The following is a 21,252-nucleotide window of genomic DNA, read 5'->3' on the forward strand; positions in this document are numbered from 1 at the left end:
GTATTTTTCTTTTTCTTTTTGGCTTATTTCGCTGAGCATGATCCCTTCCAGCGCCATCCATGTTGCAGCAAATTGCATGTGTTTATCTTTTTTGAATGCTGAGTAATATTCCATGGTATATATGTACCACATCTTCTTGATCCAGTCATCTATTTTTGGGCATTTGGGTTGTTTCCAAAGCTTAGCTATTGTAAACAGTGCTGCTATAAACATAGGGGTGCAGGTGTTCTTTGGAATTGATGTTTCTGTGTCCTTTGGGTAAATACCTAGGAGTGGAATTGCTGGGTCATATGGAAGCTCTATGTTTAGTAGGTCCAGAAATCTCCACACAGCTTTCCACAGTGCTTGGACCAGTTTGCACTCCCACCAACAGTGCAGAAGAGTTCCTTTTTCTCCACACCCTCGCCAACATTTGTTGTTGCTAGTTTTTTTAATATGTGCCATTCTCACTGGTGTAAGATGGTATCTCATGGTAGTTTTGATTTGCATTTCCCTGATGACAAGTGATGTTGAACATTTTTTCATATGCCTGTTGGCCATTTGCATTTCCTCTTCAGAGAAGTTTCTTTTAAGCTCTTCTGCCCATTTTTTGACTGGATTATTTTCTTTGTTGTTGTTGAGTCTCATCAGCTCTTTGCAGATTTTTGTGATCAGTCCTTTATCATTAGTGTTGGGTGCAAAAATGTTCTCCCAGTTGGTGGGGTTTCTCTTTGTTTTTGTTATTGTCTCTTTTGCTGTGCAAAAGCTCTTTAATTTGATATAGTCCCAGCTGTTTATCTTTGCCTTCACTATCACTGCTTTGGGTGATGTGTCTGTAAAGATGTCTTTGATGTGCAAATCACGTAGTGTTTCGCCTATATTTCCTTCTATATATTTTATGGTTTCAGGTCTTATGTCTAGTTCTTTAATCCATTTTGAGTTGATTTTTGTGTATGGTGTGAGGTGGTGGTCAAGCTTCATTCTTTTGCATGTAGCGACCCAGTTTTCCCAGCACCATTTATTGAACAAACTTTCTTTGCTCCAATGCATAGTCTTTGCTCCTTTGTCAAAGATTAGTTGACCATAAATCTGTGGGTTTATTTCTGGATTTTCTATTCGATTCCATTGGTCTGTATGTCTGTTCTTGTTCCAATACCATGCAGTTTTGATGATTATGGCTTTGTAGTATAGTTTGAAGTCTGGGAGTCTGATGCCTCCATTCCCTTCTTTTTTTTTCAGGAGAGCTTTGGCTATTCGGGGTTTTTTGTGATTCCATATGAATTTCATCAATAATTTTTCTATTTCTTTGAAGAATGACATTGAAATTTTGATTGGAATAGCATTGAATCTGTATATTTCTTTTGGAAGGATGGCCATTTTAATAATGTTTATTCTTCCAATCCATGAGCAGGGGATGTCTCTCCATTTCTTTGTGTCTTCTTCTATTTCTTTTAACAGTGTTTTATAGTTTTCTTTGTATAGGTCCTTTACCTCTTTTGTTAGATTTATTCCCAAATATTTGATTTTTTTTGTTTCAATAACAAAAGGGATGGTCTTTTCGATTTCTTCTTCTTCAGATTTATTGTTTGTGTATAGGAAGGCTACTGACTTTTGCGTGTTGATTTTGTATCCTGCCACTTTACTGAACTGATTGATGAGTTGAATTAGCTTTTCTGTGGAGTTTTTGGGGTTCTCTATGTATAATATCATATCGTCTGCAAATAGTGATAGTTTGACTTCTTCTTTTCCTATTTGGATTCCTTGGATGTCTTTCTCTTGTCTTATTGCCCTGGCTAGGACTTCCAGTATTATATTGAAAAGCAATGGTGAGAGTGGACATCCTTGTCTTGTTCCAGATCTTAATGGAATTGCTTTCAGCTTTTCACCATTGAGAATGATACTGGCTGTTGGCTTGTCATAGATGGCCTTTATGATGTTGAGATATGTTCCTTGTATCCCAAGAACTTCAAGGGCTTTTATCATGAATGGGTGTTGCACTTTGTCGAAAGCTTTCTCAGCATCTATTGATATTATCATATGGTTTTTATATTTCTTTTTGTTGATGTGTTGGATAACGTTGATTGATTTTCGGATGTTAAACCATCCTTGTGCCCCTGGAATGAATCCAACTTGGTCGTGGTGAATTATCTTATGGATACATTGTTGGATTCTGATAGCTAAAATTTTATTGAGGATTTTTGCATCAGTGTTCATTAGGGAGATTGGCCTGTAGTTTTCCTTTTTTGTGTTGTCCTTGTTCGGTTTTGGTATTAGTGTAATGTTGGCTTCATAGAACGTGTTTGGTATTGTCCCTTCCTTCTCAATTTTTTGGAAGAGTTTGTGAAGGATAGGCACTAATTCGTCTCTGAATGTTTGGTAGAATTCATTTGTAAATCCATCAGGTCCTGGGCTTTTGTTTTTGGGGAGGTTTTTGATTACCATTTCAATTTCGCTAATTGTAATTGGTCTGTTTAGGTGTTCTATTTCTTCTTTATCTAGCTTTGGGTGATTGTAGAGTTGTAGGAATTTGTCCATCTCCTCTAGATTGTTAAACTTGTTTCCATATAACTGTTCATAGTAGTTACTGATTATTCTTTTGATTTCTGCTGTGTCCGTTGTGATTTCTCCTCTTTCATTGATGATCCTGTTTATTTGTGCTTTCTCCCTTTTTTCCTTTGTGAGCCTGGCTAGGGGTTTGTCTATTTTATTGATTTTTTCAAAGAACCAGCTCTTGGTTTCATTGATCTTTTGGATTGTTTTTTTAGTTTCAATTTCATTTATTTCTGCTTTGGTTTTTATTATTTCTTTTCTTCTACTGGTTTTGGGGTTTTCTTGTTGTTCTTTTTCTAGATCTTTGAGCTTCGAGATTAGGTTGTTTCTTTGCGTTCTTTCTTGTTTCTTGATGTGAGCTTCTATTGCTATATATTTTCCTCTTATTACTGCTTTTGCTGCATCCCATACATTTAGGATATTGGTGTCCTCCTTGTCGTTCAATTCAAAAAATTTTTTAATTTCTTCTTTGATCTCCTCATTAGTCCAATGGTCTTCCAGTAGTGTGGTTTTTAATCTCCATGAGGTAGGAAAGTTCCTTGCCTTCTTTTTATGGTTTATTTCTAGTTTGATGCCTTCATGGTCAGAAAAGATGGTTGATATGATTTCAATCTTGGTGTATCTGTTGATGTTTGTCTTGTGCCCCAGTATGTGATCGATCCTGGAGAATGATCCGTGTGCGCTTGAGAAAAATGTGTACTCCGTTTTTTTGGGGTTTAGTGTTCTATAGATGTCTGTTAAGCCCAATTGCTCTAGGTCTTTATTTAGAGCTTTGGTTTCTTTACTTATTTTTTGTCTTGTTGATCTATCCATTGTTGATAGTGGTGTGTTGAAGTCTCCCACTACGTATGTGTTTTCTCTGATGTCTGTTTTCAGAGAGGACAACAGTTGTCTGATATATTTTGGTGCTCCTTCGTTTGGTGAGTATATGTTAATGAGTGTTATTTCTTCTTGAAGTATTGTCCCCTTGATCATAATGTAGTGACCATTGGGGTCTCTTTTTATCTTTTTGAGTTTGAAATCTGTTTTATCTGATATAAGTATAGCTGTTCCTGCTTTCTTTTTTGGTCCATTTGCTTGTAGGATTGTTTTCCATCCTTTAACTTTGAGCCTATTTTTATCTTTTGTAGCTAAATGTGTTTCCTGGAGACAGCAAAAGGTTGGGTTTTGTTTCTTAATCCAGGCTGCAACTCTGTGTCTTTTTATTGAAGAGTTTAGTCCATTTACATTTAGAGTTAATATTGATATGTTAACATCTGTATTTGCCATTGTGTTTGTCTTTCCTTTGATTTTATTTATTTATTCTTTTAATAACTTTTTTTTTTTTTTTTGGCCTTCTTTCATTGTAATTCGTCGCTCTGAGGTTCTGGCTTTAGAACTCCTTGTAGTATTTTTTGGAGTGGTCTCCCCAGTATCTTTAAGGTTCTTGTCTTCCAGGCTGAATTTAGCAGTCACTTCCTCTGTATCTTGGTCCTTTGAAAAAATAGGAAAGGAAATAGAGACAGTCCCTGAACGCAAACAGTTCACAGTCTTGTTGGTGAGACACATAGATCATTATAATGGCAGCAAGGGAGGAAGAAAGTGGTGGATTGGGGTTGATAGGGAGCTAGTTGTGGGACTTCTCAGATGCAGTTTCTTACCTCCAGGAAATTTGAGGACCACTTTGAGAAACAGTGGTAGATATGTCAAGGCAGCCCGAGTTGAGTTCCAGCTACTAGCCTGCACTCTATATACAGCAGGGGCAAATACTCATGGAGGTGGAGCTTCTAAGGGCAGGCCTTTTTTTAAAAGAAATTTTAAAAAGATTTATTTATTTATATAAGCACTGGGGTACAGGCCAGAGGCGCAGGAGGGTGAGAGAATTCACCAGAGACAGAGCGGGGAGCAGAACAGGCAGAAAGACTGAAATACACTGCTGAGGGGAGCAGCGGGCAAGACAGGAGAGGTCTGCTGCACCATGTGGGAATCTTCCTGGCTGGCCGTGAATTGAACCGGTGCTGCAGAGGCTGCAGACAGCTTCACAACACTGTGCTCAACCTGCTGCGCCACCAGGAAGGCCCAGGCCTTTTTTTTTTAAAGATAAATTTGCCTTTTATTTATTTATTTAGTCATTTATTTATTTATTTATTTATTTATTTAAATAGGGGCATGTTTTATTTATTTATTTGTTTGTTTGTTTGCTTTGTTTATACATGCACGGGGTACAGTCAGAAGCTCGGGAGGGTGAGAGAATTCACCAGAGCCAGAGCAGGGAGCAGAGCAGGCAGAAGGACCAAGTACACTGCTGAGGGGAGCAGCGGGCGGCAGGAGAGGTCTGCACGCCATGTGGGACCCTCTTCCGGTGGCGGGGGAGCAGCCGGGGATCGAACTGGCGCCGCAGAGGCCGCGGGCAGCTTCGCAATCCAGCGCTCAACCGCTGCGCCACCATGGAAGCCCTATTTATTTATTTTTTGAAAGATTTTTAAAAATTTATTTATCCATACAAGAATTGGGGTACAGGCCAGAGGTGCAGGTGGTGAGAGGATTCACCAGAGACAGAGTGGAGAACAGAACAGGCAGACTGACTGAAATACACTGCTGAGGCAAGCAGCGGGCGAGACAGCAGAGGTCTGCTGCACCATGTGGGTAGCTCCCTGGCCAGCCAGGGATCAAACTCGTGTTGCAGTGGCTGCAGATAGCTTCATAGTTCTGTGTTTAACCCCTTGCATCACTAGGGAGGCCCAGAGGGCAGGTCTTAATGGAGGTAAAAGCTATACAACATTAAAGCAATCATTTGAAAGTGGACCATTCAGTAGTATTTGGTACATTCACAATGTTGTGCAACCAGCACCTTTATCTAATTCTAGAACCTTTCCACCACCCCAAAAGGAAACTCCACAATTGTTAAGCAGTCACTCCCCATACCTTCTCTCTTTAGCCTCTGGCAACCACTAATTTTTTCCTGTCACTGGATTTACTGATTCTGGACATGTCACATAAATGTAATCATATACAATGTGGCCATGGATTCTACCCCTGGCATACTTTCAAGGCTCATCTTTGTGTCCTCCAACACTTATGTTGAAGCATTAATTCCCAGCATCTCAGAATGTAGTCAAATTTAGAAGTAATCCAGTAAAAATGTACGTTGGGCCCCATTCAATATGACTGGTGTCTTTAAAAAAAGAAGAAATTGGGACACAGACACTGAACAATGACAGTGTGAAGGTATAGGGAGAAGACAGCATCTACAAGTCAAAGAGAAAGACCCCAGCAGAAACCAACTCTGCCAATGCCTTGATTTTGGACCTCCAGCCTCTGGAACCACAAAAAAAGCAATTTTGATCATTTAAGTACTTTATTATGGCAGCCCTAGCAGATTAATACAGGCTTTGTCCCCTTTTTATAGCTGAATGATATTCCATTGCAGGGTTTTTTTCCCCCTGTAGTATAGTAACAAAGGACAGAAAACAAGTTAAATGCCCAACAATAGATGACTTGTTAAAGAAATTACCAACTATCCACAGGCTGGAATACTACACCAAGATTTAAAAAGAATGAAGGATATATTTATGTCGTGGTTCTCAAATGTAATCCTTAGGTCTGCCGCATCAATATCATCTGGTTACTTATTAGAAATGCAGGTTAACAGGCTCTATTCAGAATCAAATGTACATTCCAGTTTGACACCTCCTGCTGTTTAGAATAGCAATGCCTGCGGCTGTATCAGGGTTATCAGTACAGCCCAGTGGCTCATAGTCACCCTGAAGTACTTTTTATTTTTATTTATTTATTTATTTTAAATATTTATTTTTATTTATTTATTTATACAAGCACTGGGTACAGTCAGAAGCGCGGGAGGGTGAGAGAATTCACCAGAGCCAGAGTGGGGAACAGAACAGGCATAACGACGAAATACACTCCTGAGGGGAGCAGCGGGCGACAGGAGAGGTCTGCGCGCCATGTGGGACCCTCCTCTGGTGGCCGGGGAGCAGCCGGGGATCGAACTGGTGCTGCAGAGGCTGCGGGCAGCTCCACAACCTGGTGCTCAACCGCTGCGCCACCTGGGAGGCCCTGAGGTACTTTTTAAAAGCACCAATCCCTGAGTCCCATTCCCAGTGATTCTGGTATAACTGATCTGTTGCAGGGTCTGGGCATTCCCCCAATTAGAAGTGACTTCAGTGTGAACCACTGACAGCACAAAATTCCCAGAAAGATTAAGAGCAAGAAGTCAGGTGCAGAAGAGTCACATTCCAGAATGTTTCTTGTATAACTGTTTGTGAGGATTAAAAATTGAATAATAGAGAAATAAATTTGGGGTACATATGGGGAATAATTTTCAGTAGTGAAAATGAAGGACCTTGAAATGCAGAGTGGAGGAAAGTTAAAGGATATTGTGATACCATGTATATTAAGTTTAAAAAAAACAAAGCAATTTTATCTGTCTTTTCTGAGTGGATACATATATAGTAAAATTATGAATACAGGCAAAGGAATTATAATAGGCATAATCCGGGATTAGGGAGAAGTACAGAGCCAGTTCCTCTTATATCTGTAATCTTTTATTTCTTTTTTATTTCTTTATTTATACAAGCACTGGGTACAGTCAGAAGTGCGGGAGGGTGAGAGAATTCACCAGAGCCAGAGCGGGGAACAGAGCTGGCAGACTGATGAAATACACTGCTGAGGGGAGCAGAGGGCGCGGCAGGAGAGGTCTGCATGCCATGTGGGACCCTCGCCAGCAGCCAGGGATTGAACTGGTGCGCAGAGGCTGCGGGCAGCTTTGCAGTCCAGTGCTCAACTGCTGCGCCACCGGGGAGGCCCTGTAATCTTTTATTTCTTAATTGGAGAATGAGTACAAGGGTGTTTGTGATATTTTTATCTATTCTTATTTGAATGACAGAATTCATTCAATTAAAAAACAAGCGATATAGGGCCTCCCTGGTGGCTCAGGGGTTAAGTATCAGGGTTATCAAGCTATAGCCAGCCACTGAGGCATGAGTTCGTTCCCTAGCCTGGGAGCTACCCACATGGCGCAGCAGACCTCTCCTGTCTCATTTGCTGCTCCCATCAACAGTGTATTTCAGTCGATCTGGCTGTTCTGCTCCCCACTCTGTCTCTGGTAGATAATCCCACCCCCATACCTCTGGCCTATACCCCAGTTCTTGAATGCATAAATAAGTAAAAATAAATCTTTAAAAAATATAAATAGGGGCCCTCCCTGGTGGCGCAAGGGGTTAAGACACAACCTATGAAGCTGTCCGCAGCCACTGCAGCACAAGTTCAATCCCCAGCCGGCCAGAGAGCAACCCACATAGCACAGCAGACCTCTCCTGGCTTGCCCACTGCTCCCCTCAGCAGTGTACTTTGATCAATCTGCCTGTTCTGTTCCCCACTCTGTCTCTGGTGAGTCCTCTCAATCCCCACACCTCTGGCCTGCACCCCAGCTCTCGTATGCATAAATAAATAACTCTTTGAAAAAAAATTATTAAAAAAATAAAATAGGGCCTCCCTGGTGGCGCAGCGGTTGAACACTGGGTTGCGAAGCTGCCCGCTGCCTCTGCAGCGCCGGTTCGATCCCCGGCTGCTCCCCGGCCACCGGAGGAGGGTCCCACATGGCGCGCTGACCTCTCCTGCCGCCCGCTGCTCCCCTCAGCAGTGTACTTCGGTCCTTCTGCCTGCTCTGCTCCCCGCTCTGGCTCTGGTGAATTCTCTCACCCTCCCGTGCTTCTGACTGTACCCAGTGCTTGTATAAATAAATAAAATAAATCTTTTAAAAAAAATAAAATAATAAAAAAAATAATAAAAAATATAAATAACTAGCAGTGTAACAAGGGTATAGACTGCTTTCATTTGTGTTTAAAGACAAGAGAGATATAGTGCGCATTTACAAGAAAGTCACGATGGTTGTTTCTGGGATGGTAAATGTGGACTTTAGGGGTAACAGGAAGTTTTTCCTTTCTTATTTTTTTGTGTGTGTTCATAGACATGCATGTGACTCAAAAAATTTTTAAATTCTAAAGTGAAGCTCCCCCCCTTAGGAATAGCCTGTTTTTCTTTTCAATATGCAAATACAAGCCAACTGTAAATACTGTAGTTGTAAGTTCTTATCTCCCTCTCCCTAAATGTCAGTGCTTACTAGACACCCTGTTTTGAAAATTTTTTAAAAGATTTATTTATTATACAAGAACTGGGGTACAGGCCAGAGGGATGGACATAAAACACTGCTGAGGGGAGCAGCGGGCAAGTCAGGAGGGGTCTGCCGCGCCATGTGTGTATCTCCCTGGCCAGCCGGGAATTGAACCCATGCTGCAGAGGCTGCAGACAGCTTCATAGTGCTGCGCTCAACCAGCTGCACTACCAGCAAGGCCCCATGTTTTGAAATTTTGAACTGAGTATTTCTCAAGTATCTTTCCATGTTGAAACATAAAGAGAAATTCCCTGGTGGCACAAAAGGGTTTAAGATGTAACACTATGAAGCTATTAGATCCCTGGCCAGGGAGTTACCCACATGGTGAAGCAGACCACTCCTGCCTCCCCGCTGCTCCCCTCAGCAGTGTATTTCAGTCAATCTGCCTATTCTGTTCCCCAATCTGTCTCTGATGAATCCTCTCATCGACACCCCCGACCCCCAGCACCTTTGGCCTGTACTCCAGTTCTTGTATGCATAAATAAATAAATCTTAAAGAAAAAAAAAACAAAGAGCTTTACAGCATTGCACAGCTGTATAATATTATGGGATTATGCCTGGTGAATCTGGGACAGAGAATAGGGCAGTGTGGATAGACGGAGAGAGAAAGGGGGAGAGAAGGGGTGGAGTGATGGGAGCAGACTGGGTGAGGCCTGGTGGGCTGCAGGGAGGGCTTTGGTTGTGACCCCAATGATGTGGGACACCGGGAAGATTCTGGGCGGAGGAGGAATATGTCCCTAAACTCAGGTGCCGTTTGCAGGCGGTGTGGAGGATAAGCTTTGGCGGGGTAGGGGAAGGTTGGGGGGCCACGGCAGTGGGACTGTTTTGGTCCAGGTAGGCAATAATGGGGGTTTGTACAAGTGGGGGAATGAGAAGTCTGAGAGAAATGAGAGAATTCTGGGTAGATTCTGAACCAGTTACGACGTGCTGTCATATCAGATTTGGGGGAGGAAGGATCAGAGAGAGGGGTCAAGGATGCTCCAAAGTTTGGGGTTTTAGCATCTGACAGATCGGTGCTGCCACGAGCTGGTTCTAGAGGACGGTGGGAAAGTTGGGTTTGGTATGCTAATGAACTCGGATGAAATGGGGTGAATGGGAGGCGTCAGCTCATCTTCAGGTGAGTTTCCAGGTGAGTTTCAGTTTCAGGGGCTTCGTCGAGAGAGGTCTAGGGTGCAGCCACGTCGCAGTCCCGAGAGTCGCCGCAAGAGGGCGAGCTCACCCCGTCGCTCTCGCAGCTGGGGCCAGGGTACCGGGTGGGTGGGCACGGGAAGGGCGCATACTGCTGCTTCTCACGCCCAGCGACCTGCAGTTCCTCACAAGGGTGCGAGATGAAGACCGCAGAGGCTCCAGGGCTCGGCCGGACCCCCAAGGCGCCTCCGCAGCCCCACAGCCTCGGATACGGCTCCAACTCCCTTAATTTGCTTTTAACACTTCACCCCCACCAATTTGTTCTCACAGTTTCCCATGCCACCTCTGGTCTTTGTAAAAATGTCACCTCCTCTGGGAGGTCTTCCATGACCCTGAGAGCAGACACTCCTGCCCCTACTTCTCTAAGGCACACGCCATTTCAGTATCTTCTTAAACTCAAGCCTCTGAAATAATCTTGTATTGTCTATTTTCTGAATTAATGTAAAATCTGTGGCAGTAAGGACCCACTTTCTGTCCTAATCCCCTGTTATCCAGAGGGCTCAGATTTCTACCTGGCTTCTAATAGGTGCTAAAGGAAAAACAAAAAACCAAAAAAACTCCAGCAACTATGTTAATCACAGCTTGTTCATGGTGCTACTATGCATCAGCCTTCATTTTAAGCTGTTTACATAAATTAGTCCCCCATAGGGACTGTCATTAGCCCCATCTAACAGAAGAGGAAGCTGAAATCCAGAGTGTCCAAGGGACTAAATCAGGTTGCACAGCTAGTAAGTTGCAATGCTGGGATGGAACCCAGAGACTCTGAGGGCAAATATGATTTTGCTAAATGGATGACTGGGTCCATCCCAAGGGGCCACTTGAGGCCTCCAAATATTGTGCTTCTCAGTCCCTGCCTCTAGATGTACCTTTCCAGGTCCTCTCAGCCCACACACCCATAGGCCCCACCCCCAGGCCCCCAGCCAGGTTGGGGGAGGGGTGGGAACCAGAGGGTGTGGGATTGCAGAGTCCCTTCCCAGGCTGCCCAGGTTGGGGCAAGCCCTTAAAAGTAGATCTGGAGGGCCCAGATTCCACCCACCAGACAGCAGGGTCTACTACTTACGACCCTGAGCCCAACAGCAGACAGACAGGCAGATAGACAGACAGATGCTCCTTAGTCAGCTGATTCCTCTTCTGAGCCTGCTCAGCGGAACTTGGCTGTCCACAGGCTGGGGGAGGCCTGGACCCTGGGATTCCCCACTACAGTCCTGGGCTGTGGCCAATCAGACCTCCCCTGTGCCAATATCTGCCCTTAGCAGCTGGCAAGTCTTCTTGAACCTGCAGAAAAGCGCACAATGGGAGGCCCGCAGACTCCAGCACAGGCAAGAGGTGACTGCCCCCGTGTCTCTGCCACTAGACCCAGAGGAAATGACCCAGGAGATATGCAAGGCTGTGCCCTTCACTCAGGTGAGGGTAGGTGGGGAAGGGGGGGAGAGGACTGGGTTTCCGTGCTGGCAGAGCACAGGCTATGGCACTGGACAGGTTTGGGTGCAAACTCTGCATTGTCCCCAAGATGTTCTTGATTCTCTTGTTTTCTCCTTTGTAAAATGGAGCATAAGCCTCTCCACCTGGGCTGATGCTGTTGTGTCTTCATCCTGGTCTCCCAGCTTCTGCTATCCATACTCCTTCCCACACCCCTCCCTTCTTTCCCCACTCCCCAGTCCGTTTTTCCAACTAGTGGCCAGGGGATGCTTGTGAGCACCTGACTCAGGTCCCTCCATAGCTCCCACCTCACTCTAAGCAAAAACCCAAATATTTTCAACAGTCCAGTCCATAGGCTCTTCATGTTCTGCCTGTCCCCTCCTTGCCCTCACCTCTTCTTTCTCCTTCTCCTACTGAATTGTCTCCTGCCACAACACTAGTTGCCTTGCTCTTCCTCAGACACACCAATACTCTATCTACCCCAGGGCCTTTGCACTGGCTGTTCCCTTTACCTCTACTAGTCTCCCACCCCCAGAGTGAAAACATTCTCTAGGTTTTCACTCAGATATAATTTTATTTATTTATTTATTTATTTATTTATTATTTTTTATAGCTTTATTTATGCATACAAGAACTGGCATACAGGCTAGAGGTGGGGGAGTGAGAGGATCCACCAAGACAGAGTGGGGAACAGAACAGGCAGACTGACTGAAATCCATTGCTGAGGGGAGCAGCGGGGAGACAGGAGAGGTCTGCTGTGCCATGTGGGTAGCTCTCTGGCTGCCTGGGGATCAAACTGGTGCTGCAGAGGCTGCAGATAGCTTGACAGTGCTGTGCTTAGCCCCTTGCGCCACCAGGGAGGCCCTCAGATATCATTTTAAAATGTAGTGCCTCCCACTCCATTTCCTCATTCTGTTTTATTTCTGTCTGTAGTACACACATTATCACCTAACATAAGATTTTGTTACTGATTTTGTGACCATTGTTACAAAATTTTTACAATTTTATTTGTCATCTTTACAATTATATTTGTCATCTGTCTCCCTTACTAGAATGTCTGCTTCACCAGGGCAGGGATCTTTATGTCTTGTTCCCTTCTATGTCCCTGCCTCAGGCCTCAGAGCAGAGCCAGGCACACAGCAGGTGCTCAGAATCTATTGAATGAGTAATGGTAGCCTTTGCCTCCTCGGGGCTATTTGGGAAGCCTGTCTGAGAACAGAATGGATCTGGGCATTCAGTTGGTGCTCCTTAAGGGCATTGGGCATTCATTGTCTGTTATTTATGGTCCAGGTTTTGTAGCCAGGTATACATGGGTTTAAATTTGCCATTTGGTTTCTGTGTCCTAGGGCAAGTGGTTTCCCTTCCCTGAGTCCCAGTTCCTACTGCTGCAAAGTGGAGCTAATGATGGTGGACAATTCAGGCAAAGTGTTTGGGACCATGTTGGTTAGGGCGTGTTATTCATTAGCAACCTACAATGAATCTAGGGGATGTTGTAGTGATTGCACAGCCCTGGACCAGGTGCCTTTGCCCCGAATCCTTATTCAGTTGCACCAGTAAAACCATGCACAATGCATCCAGCAAAGGGGGTCCCTGTTCTGGGATCAGGCTATGTACTCTCTCCCGGTTCTGCAACTGCTCCAAGGGGGCAGAGAGATGTTCTGAGGACTAACAGCCCCCTTAGCAGCCATGTAGCCTTGGGCCAGCAAGGGACTTCTTTGAGCCTCAACTTCCTTATCTGTAAAAGGGGAAAACAGTCGTTCCAATGTCGTAACATCATGGGGAAGAAGGAGTTCATCTAAGGTGAGTAGCATGGGCACAGCATGGTGTTTGGTTTGGTAGGTGTTAGCTTTTGTTATGATGAGCTGATGGGGGCTAAGCCACAAATTAGATGGAAAAAGCCCCTGCTTCCTGCTAGCTTATATTCTGGGAGAGAAAGAAACATTAGAAGAACAACCCCCAAGAGACCTAACTACATACATTGCTATGAGCCCATGAAGAAAGAGATGAGGGCTCTAGGAGAGAGAGAGTATCAGGGAGCAAAGTATCCCTTGGAGGTGCTTCTGAGGAAGGCAGAGTTGGGATGGGCTTGGGGAAGGGTGGATGAAAGGATGGGCCAGGAGGAAGGCACAGTAAAGGTGTGGGGGGCAGATGTGAGAAACAGCAAGGAGGTTGGGGGGTGACTGGGGCCTAGTGAGTGAAAGAGAGCTGGGGAGGTGAAAGGGGAGGGGTGAGTAGAGATGCAGAGTTTAAACAGGGCAGAATGGTGTTCTGTGGGTGAGTTGAAAGACACATTTACTGGGAGGGATCGTAGGAGGAAATAACATATACTGGGCTGTGTATAGCAGTAGGTTAAGGTCTTTCTGTTTAACCCCTCCCCCTCCCATTGCTGAAGTCCTGTAATTCCTCCCCCTCTGCCAGCCCTCAGCTTTAGTGGTGGCAACAGCTTCCTGGTGGTGCCAATCCCCATGCCACTTTGTCATCCTCTGCTGTTTGGGAGAATCAGCCCTTCCCTGTATTTTTTTTTTTTTATAGAGGCATGTTTTTTTTTTTTTTTATTTATTTGTTTGTTTGTGCATGCACTGGGCACAGTCAGAAGCGCGGGAGGGTGAGAGAATTCACCAGAGCCAGGGCGGGGAGCAGAGCAGGCAGAGGGACTGAAGTACACTGCTGAGGGGAGCAGCGGGCGGCAGGAGAGGTCTGCACGCCATGTGGGACCCGGGGATAGAACCGGCGCCGCAGAGGCCGAGGGCAGCCTCGCAACCCAGTGCTCAACTGCTGCGCCACCGGGGAGGCCCAGCCCTTCCCTGTATTAGTCCTCCTTGTTGAAAGACCTAGAGTGGTTGAACTTTGATGATTTTATAGGTCAGGAAACTGAGGCCCAGAGAGGTTGTGTGACTTGCCCCAAACCACAAAGTCTTCAGAAGATGACAGAGTCAGGGTTTGAACATCTATGCTGCTCAAGGTGTGGTATAAGTGGACGGAAGTTGATTCATGCCCTTGACCTACTTGTCTCCCTGTTTCTGGCTATAGGTGCTCTCCCGGCCTGGCTGCACAGCCATTCGCCTACGTAATCACCTCTGCTTTGGCCACTGCTCCTCCATCTATGTCCCTGGCTCAGGTCCTGCTCCGCTTGTCCTCTGCAGCAGCTGTGTGCCCACTCACCAGCGCAGGGCACCGGTGGTCCTGTGGTGCTGGGCAGGTGGCCGAGCCGTCCGTCGTCGGGTGAAGACAACCACCGTGCTGGTTGAGGGGTGTCACTGCAATCTGAAGGCATGAGCTGAGCATGATTGATGGACACCCAGACACACAGATCTGGAAGAGATGGAGACAAACTCAGAAAGATACCAACCTGGACCGTGCACACTGGATTTGGGGACAGCCAGATAGGTCTCCAGTGTCCTCACACTGCTCCTGGGATATCAGGCACCGCCCCAGGCAAGGGCGTGACTACTCATAGTGGCAGTGCACACTTCCTGAGCACTCACTGTGTGCTGGGCCCTGTGCTCAACACTAGGCGCGTACTAACTTGTGCTCAGAGCAGCCTGTGTCATAGGGTTAGCATTACCCCACTACACATAAGAAGGAAAGTCACTGACTGAAGGTCACAAAGCAGTAAGTGATAGAGGTGGCATTCGAACCCCAGGCAGTGTGCCCCCCCCAACCACCTGACTGGGCCACCTCTCATAGGGAGTCAAAGACACACTCCAGCTGCAGGAGGACAGATGGCCCCACTCAGACCAGGAGACACAGGGATCACCCCATTCTGGGGAGCCCAAGAAATTCGGGCAGGGAGGCAGAGGCAGCTGTTGGGGGAAACTTGGACTCCCCAAGTCAGGACCCACTTGCTCCTTGCTGCCCCTTCTGCCCCAGGTCTCACATCCCCTGTGCTCCATGGCATTCCACAGAAACCATAAAGGTTGGCCAAGTCCCAATGTCTGTATTTGTTCCTCCCACTGGGGTTCCCCAGGAGTGGGTAGCCCCGAGTTGAGGTGTGAGCAGTGGGGATGCTTCCTTCTCAGCTGGGCACAGGGTCTGTGGTGGGTGAGGGCAGCCTGGCTTTGGGCGGCTGGAACTAGGGCCCTAGCAGATGGGCCCGTCTGGCACAGAGGCAAGGACATGTGGTGCTGTCAGGGTTGCTTCCAAATGCCCCTGGAGTGTGTGTGGGGCAGCCGGGCCCCCCTCAGCCCTCTTCCTGCCTCAGGAAGGAAGGCCCCAGGTGAGGGGAGCAGGAGGAAGGGAACTGAGGAAACAGATGGGCCAGTGGGCTGTGGGAGCCCGTGACCTCTGACCCCACAGGCCTGCACAGAGGGGTGGGAACACGCAGGTCAGGCAGCTCCCAAGGCCTGGCTCCAAGGCCCTGGAGGGGAGGGTCATGAGGGAACCATGGGGGGCACACTCTCCCTCCTCCTTCCAGGGTTCTGTGCCAAACCCCAGCAGCTTCTGAGTGGGCAGCTCAGCCCTGGCATCTCGGGCACCCCCTCTCTGGCAGGCATGAGGAGCCTGCTTCCCCCTCCTTCAGCTGTGCCCACCTCCTGCCAGCCAGGGAACCAGCTGGGAACCTTGGTACCAGGGGGCCCCTGGAGTCCCTGCCCCCTCCCGGGCAGTGCCAGCCGGCCCCCACTCCCAACCCCCAGGCCTGGTAATGGGTGGGTAATGAGTGCTGGGGGAGCGGGGGAGGGGTGGGAGATGCAGGTGCCACAGGCGCTGGCACGGGGGCCGCTAATCAGGTTTGCCAACGCCATCTGTCACCGCGCGAGCATCTGGGGCTCAAGGTGACCCTGTCACCCTCAGTTACAATTATGAGTTTGGCATCTGTATTAAAGACCGCCAGCCGGCCAGGCAGGGGAGGGTTAGGGTGGGCATGGGGGTGTTCAGTGAGCCCCTTCCCAGGGGTCCCATTCCCAGGGGCTGCATGACTGCCAAGGCGTGGGGCTTCTCTGCTTGCTCTGAGAGTGTGTGTGTGTGTGTGTGTGTGTGTGTGTGTGTGGACACACACATGCATGCCTGTGCCAGCCGCCACAGTTCTGCAAGTGTGTCTGGGAACAGGACTGGGAGTGGGTTTTTTTGTGTCTCAGTGAAGTGGCTGTGTGTCTGATCTTGGTGGGATGACTGGGGGCAGGGGAAGCTCTGAGCCAAGTGGGTGAATAAGTTGTGCGTGTGTGTGTACATACATAGGGGTAGCAACCAGCAGAGATGCTGTTTCTCCTGTCCCTCCCTTCTCCAGCCCCCCACTACCTGGACCCTAAAACTAGAGGGCTTGGGTATGGCTGGCGGCTGGCTCTTAAGAGGTTTGGCTTCTGGGTTTTGGGTCCTTGAGCTCTAGGTCATTTTCTATAGTCTGGGAAATAAGATCTAGTTTTGGATTCTGGGTATGGGTTCTTAGTTCTGGATTCCGGGCCCTTGGACCTGGATTTTATTTATTTATTTATTTATTTATTTAAGATTTATTTATTTATACAAGAACCGGAGTACAGGCCAGATGCGCGGAAGGGTGAGAGGATTCACCAGAGACAGAGCAGGGAACAGAACAGGCAAACTGATAAAATACATTGCTGAGGGGAGCAGCGGGTGAAACAGGAGAGATCTGCCACGCCATGTGGGATTCTCACCGGCTGGCTGGGATCGAACCCGCGCTGCAGAGGCTGCGGACAGCTTCAGAGTGTGGCGCTCAACCACCTGTGCCACCAGGGAGGCCCTGTATTTTATTTATTTTTTAATATTTATTTGTGCATGTAAGAGCTGGGGTACAGGCCAGAGGCACTGGGGGTGAGAAGATTCACCAGAGACAAAGTGGGGAACAGAATAGGCAGACTGACTGAAATACACTGCTGAGGGGAGCGGTGGGCGAGTCAGGAGAGGTCTGCTGCGCCATGTGGATTGCTCCCTGGCAGGGGATTGAACTCCTGCTGCAGTGGCTGCAGATAGCTTCAGAGGTTACGTCTTAACCCTTGCGCCGCCAGGGAGGCCCTGGACCTGGATTTTAAATTCTAGGATCTGAATTCTTGGATCTGGATTCTATATCTTGATGGGTGGGAATCTAGATTTGGATTTTGGATTCTGGGATCTGCATTGCAGACTCTGGGTTCTCGCTTCCAGACCCTTAGCTCTGTATGGGCTTTGTATGTTCTCACTGCTCTTCTGTTCAGGTTTGCCACTGGGTCACTAGGCGGCCGGCCATCCCACCTGATGGGTGCAGATACCATATATAGCCACCAGAGGACACCCTTGGTCCAGGTTTGGACCAAGCTGACCCAGACAGGAGTTAGGGAACTACTCTGGCCTGGCTTGACCCAGCCCCTGAGAAAGATGGAGGTGGGGCCCTCCCTTCCCCCCCATCTCTGTTGTCCTGTCAAACAAGGAGAACTGGACTCAGTGCTCCCAATTTGGGTTGGGGGGAGGGAGAGTGTGGAGTTGCTGGGGGGTGGATAGGGTGCCTGGTTAGAAGGTACTTGCACATCTATGAAGGTATCAATGTGTAGGGAAATTTGTGTATAGGCAAGGGTGCACTGTGTGTCTGGAGTGCCACATGATGGTGTTCCTGTGGACTATGAGCTCCTTTGGCGGTATGTGGCCATGTGTGACCGCATAGCCCATAGCTCATGTGATGATGTCCTCTGGTATAGGAATAGGAGAGTCCCTGTCACATACATGTGACATCTGACAGTGACCATGACTGTGTCATTGGATGTCTGTGGGTGTATCCACAGGTGTCACTGTATCAAGGAGGATGTCATAGAGAATCTGGGAAGAGTACCCAGGGACTGAGTCCCCGTTTGGATGGTGTCCTCAGAGAGTGTGAGAAGATGTGCAAGAGGAGCATTTTGGGACTTCTGAGAGTGCCAGATGGGGGGCATGTTGTTTAAAGAGGAATGGAGAAGAGACATAGTGGTAGGACCAGAGACACAAGGAGCATTCCTGTCACCCCCTCCCTTGGTCTCTCTGATCCTCCATCTCACTGGGTGTCTCTGTGGCAGGTTACCTTCTGCCAGAGTCTCTCCCCCTCCTCGTCCCTCTCCCTCTGCCTGTCCTTCCTCGTTTATTCCTCCCCAGCTTGAAGGTCTCTCATTTCTGTCTCGCCCCATCGCTTTCTCTGTCTTTACTCCTCCTTCCTCTGTCTCTTTTCCCTTCTGTATCTCATTTCTACCGCTCCATCTCTTCCAGGCGAGTGTCCCAGCCCTAAATCTTTTCTATCTTTCCCCCTATCTCTCTCCCCCCATATCCATCCCTCTCAACTCTCTCCATGTCTCTCTGGTTTTCCCAGGGTCTCCTGAAATCTCTGATCTTTCTGTCTCCGTATTTTTGTTTCTTCCTATCTTTGTCTCTCTTCACCCTCTGGTCTCCCTGTTTCTCCGTCTTTCAATCTCTCCCCACGTCTGTCAGTCTTTCCCGGAGTCACTCCCCCCACCCCATTACTCCTGTTTCTCTCTCGCTTTGTTTCTCCACCTCGGTGTCTCCTCAGCGGTCTCCCGGTCTCTGCCGGCTGGGGTGTGTCCGGGTGGGTCCGGGACAGTCGGGCCAGGGCGCAGCAACCAAACAATGCCCCATTCACGCGGCCCTCCGGCACCATGGCAACGCGCCCGCCCCGCCCTCCCCGCGTGCCAGGAGGATGCCATGGTTACGTCAGGCGCGTGCCCGCCCCGCGCGCCGCCGCCCACGCTCTTGAAGGGCCTCGCCAGCAGGGGGCGCCCCACTGTAACCTCGGTCCGCAGTCCGCAGGGGCCATCTACCCGCACCTGATTCAGCCGCTCAGTGCCTCAGTTTCCCATTCTGTAAAGCGTCAGGAGCAGATAGAGTGAGATTGTTTTACATTTGTGTGTGTTTGTGTGCACGTGTGTGAAAGAGAAAAAGAGCTCTTTGGGGGTGGTTGTGTGTGAGTTTGCATGGCAAGGCAGTGGGACTATATATATGAATTTGTGTGTCACTGTTTGCACACTTATGTAAGTAGATGTTGTAGTTTGGGGGGTGACTGCCCTTGCGTTTGAAAATTGAATTGTGTTTATGCCTGTGTGTGATGGTATCTGTAAAAGTTCAGGTGTAATGGTGTGTCTGCATGTTTGGTGGTTTATATGTGCCCTGTGTTTGCATGCCTAGGGTGTGTGTATGTATGGTGAGTATCTGTGATTTGAGTGTGATTGTGAGCGCATATGACTCTGTGTGTCCATGTTTGCATGCCTGAGATGGGTGTGTGTGTGTGAGAGAGAGAAAGATGTAGGGGAGAGAAAGAGAGAGAATTGTCTGTAGTTTGGGGGTGATTATACATTTGTGCTTGTGGGTTCAATGATTGTGTGTGTGCCTGTGTTTGTATAACTGGTGTGTGTGTGTGATAGTGTATGATTGTGTCATTGGGTGTGATTTTAAGTTTGTGTGATTCTTGTGTATGTGTGGATCCCTGTGTGCTTGTGTTAACTGGGTATGTGTTCCCAGAATTGCTGGGTCTGGCTGAGCCCCCCTCACCTGAGGCCTCCTGGCACAGAAGGGGGTGCCCAGCTGCCTGGGACCTCCACTCCCCACAGGTTCAGGAGAGCCCCAGCTGATGAATATTCATGCGGGGGGGGGCGCTGGCACCCACTACTGACAGCTGCTTGTCCATTAGCCCCCTCCTCTCCTGCTCTGCACACCAACTGTGGACAGGAGGGGGGTCTGGGCACAGCCCTGTCCCTGCCTCCATGACTGGAGGACCTGGGGTGTCCTAGTGACTACCATGGGGGCCGGGCCGTGTCAGCATGCCTGGCTGCTTGTTGGGATGGCTAAGGGGCTGTCTCAATGTTGTGACAGGCAGTGGGGAGAGCGGCTGTTGTGTGACAGGATGTCCTAGTAGCTGTGGTGCGGCTGTCACCCACTGTTTCTCTGCAGCTCTGTCTAGGACTATGAGCATTGTGGGGCAGTGTGAGATGTGTGCCTGTCACCGGCACTGTAAGGCCATGTGCATGCGTTATCAGAGTGGCTTCAAGCATTTCTACAGTGGCTCATACCTGTGATACCATGACAATGAGGGTGTGTTGTGTCCTTGGGGTGATGAGTTTGGCTCAACCAATGATCCAGAGACAGCTAGGGTCACATCCCAGATCCCTTCACCTCCTTGTGACCACGTGGCAGGCACACCTGCAGGGTCCCTGGACCAAGTGTGTTCTGCGGGTCAACATGACACTAGTGCACTGAGGTGTTGGAGGAGCTATGCAGATGTGTGAGGCCATGTGGCTGACAGTGTGTGTGACCAGAATCGTTGCGGGGCTGATGGTATTTTTGTGTGTGACAGTGTGGCTGGGGGTGTAACAGACAGTGCTGCTGGTGGAAGGTGTGATCATGTGGCTCTCTATGTGGTGGAAGGTGTGACAGCGTGGCTGTATGACAGCATGTGTGACAGTGTGGTTGTGTGTGGCAGTGTGACTGAAGATGAGACAGTGTGGCTGTGTGATTGAAGCTGTGACAGTGCCACTCTGTATGTGACAATGAGTATGTGTGATGACACAAGCCAAGGGGCTATGGCTGCCCAACCCCCACCCTCAGACTACATCAGGAAGCCTGGCTACACTGTCACACAACTACACTGTCACATCCTCAGCCATGCTGTCATACCTTGCGTGCTCAAGTGAGAGGCCTTGAGGTTTGGGGCTGGCAGCTGCCCAACCTGGGGCTGTATGTGAGCTTGAGACAGGGATGCTGGGAGGGAGACACAATGCCATCTGGGGCATGGCCTTGCCCCTCTGTTTTCTTGCAGCCTGGGTTTGGGGAGTGGCCTCTTGAGGCAGCAGGGCGGGGCTGGGGCTGGGCTGGGGACTCTAGCCTGGGCCCTGGCGTGTGGCTGGGTGGCCCCTGAGGCCCTGCCAGAGACTCAGTGTGGCTGGCCTCACTCCCCTGACACCCACGCCCTGCGATGGCAGGCGGTGGTGTGTACAGAGGCTCCATTCAAGCCAGGGCCAGGTTTCCAAGGCGGGTGGGGTGGGTCC

At 48.4% G+C, this 21,252-nt stretch overlaps 1 protein-coding gene across 1 annotated transcript; it reads left to right on the top strand.

The window, feature by feature from the left end:
- Positions 1-10,990: 10,990 nt before the first annotated feature.
- Positions 10,991-14,720, top strand: DAND5 (DAN domain BMP antagonist family member 5). The gene is made up of 2 exons (XM_037504379.2): positions 10,991-11,290; positions 14,336-14,720. The coding sequence occupies exons 1-2, from the start codon at positions 10,991-10,993 to the stop codon at positions 14,579-14,581; spliced, it is 546 nt and encodes a 181-aa protein (XP_037360276.1). The 3' UTR covers positions 14,582-14,720.
- The last annotated feature ends 6,532 nt before the right edge of the window (positions 14,721-21,252 follow it).

Source organism: Talpa occidentalis, unplaced genomic scaffold, assembly GCF_014898055.3.
Source record: "Talpa occidentalis isolate TD23 unplaced genomic scaffold, MPIMG_talOcc4v2.1 talOcc4.12, whole genome shotgun sequence".
Classification (NCBI taxonomy): Eukaryota; Metazoa; Chordata; class Mammalia; order Eulipotyphla; family Talpidae; genus Talpa; species Talpa occidentalis.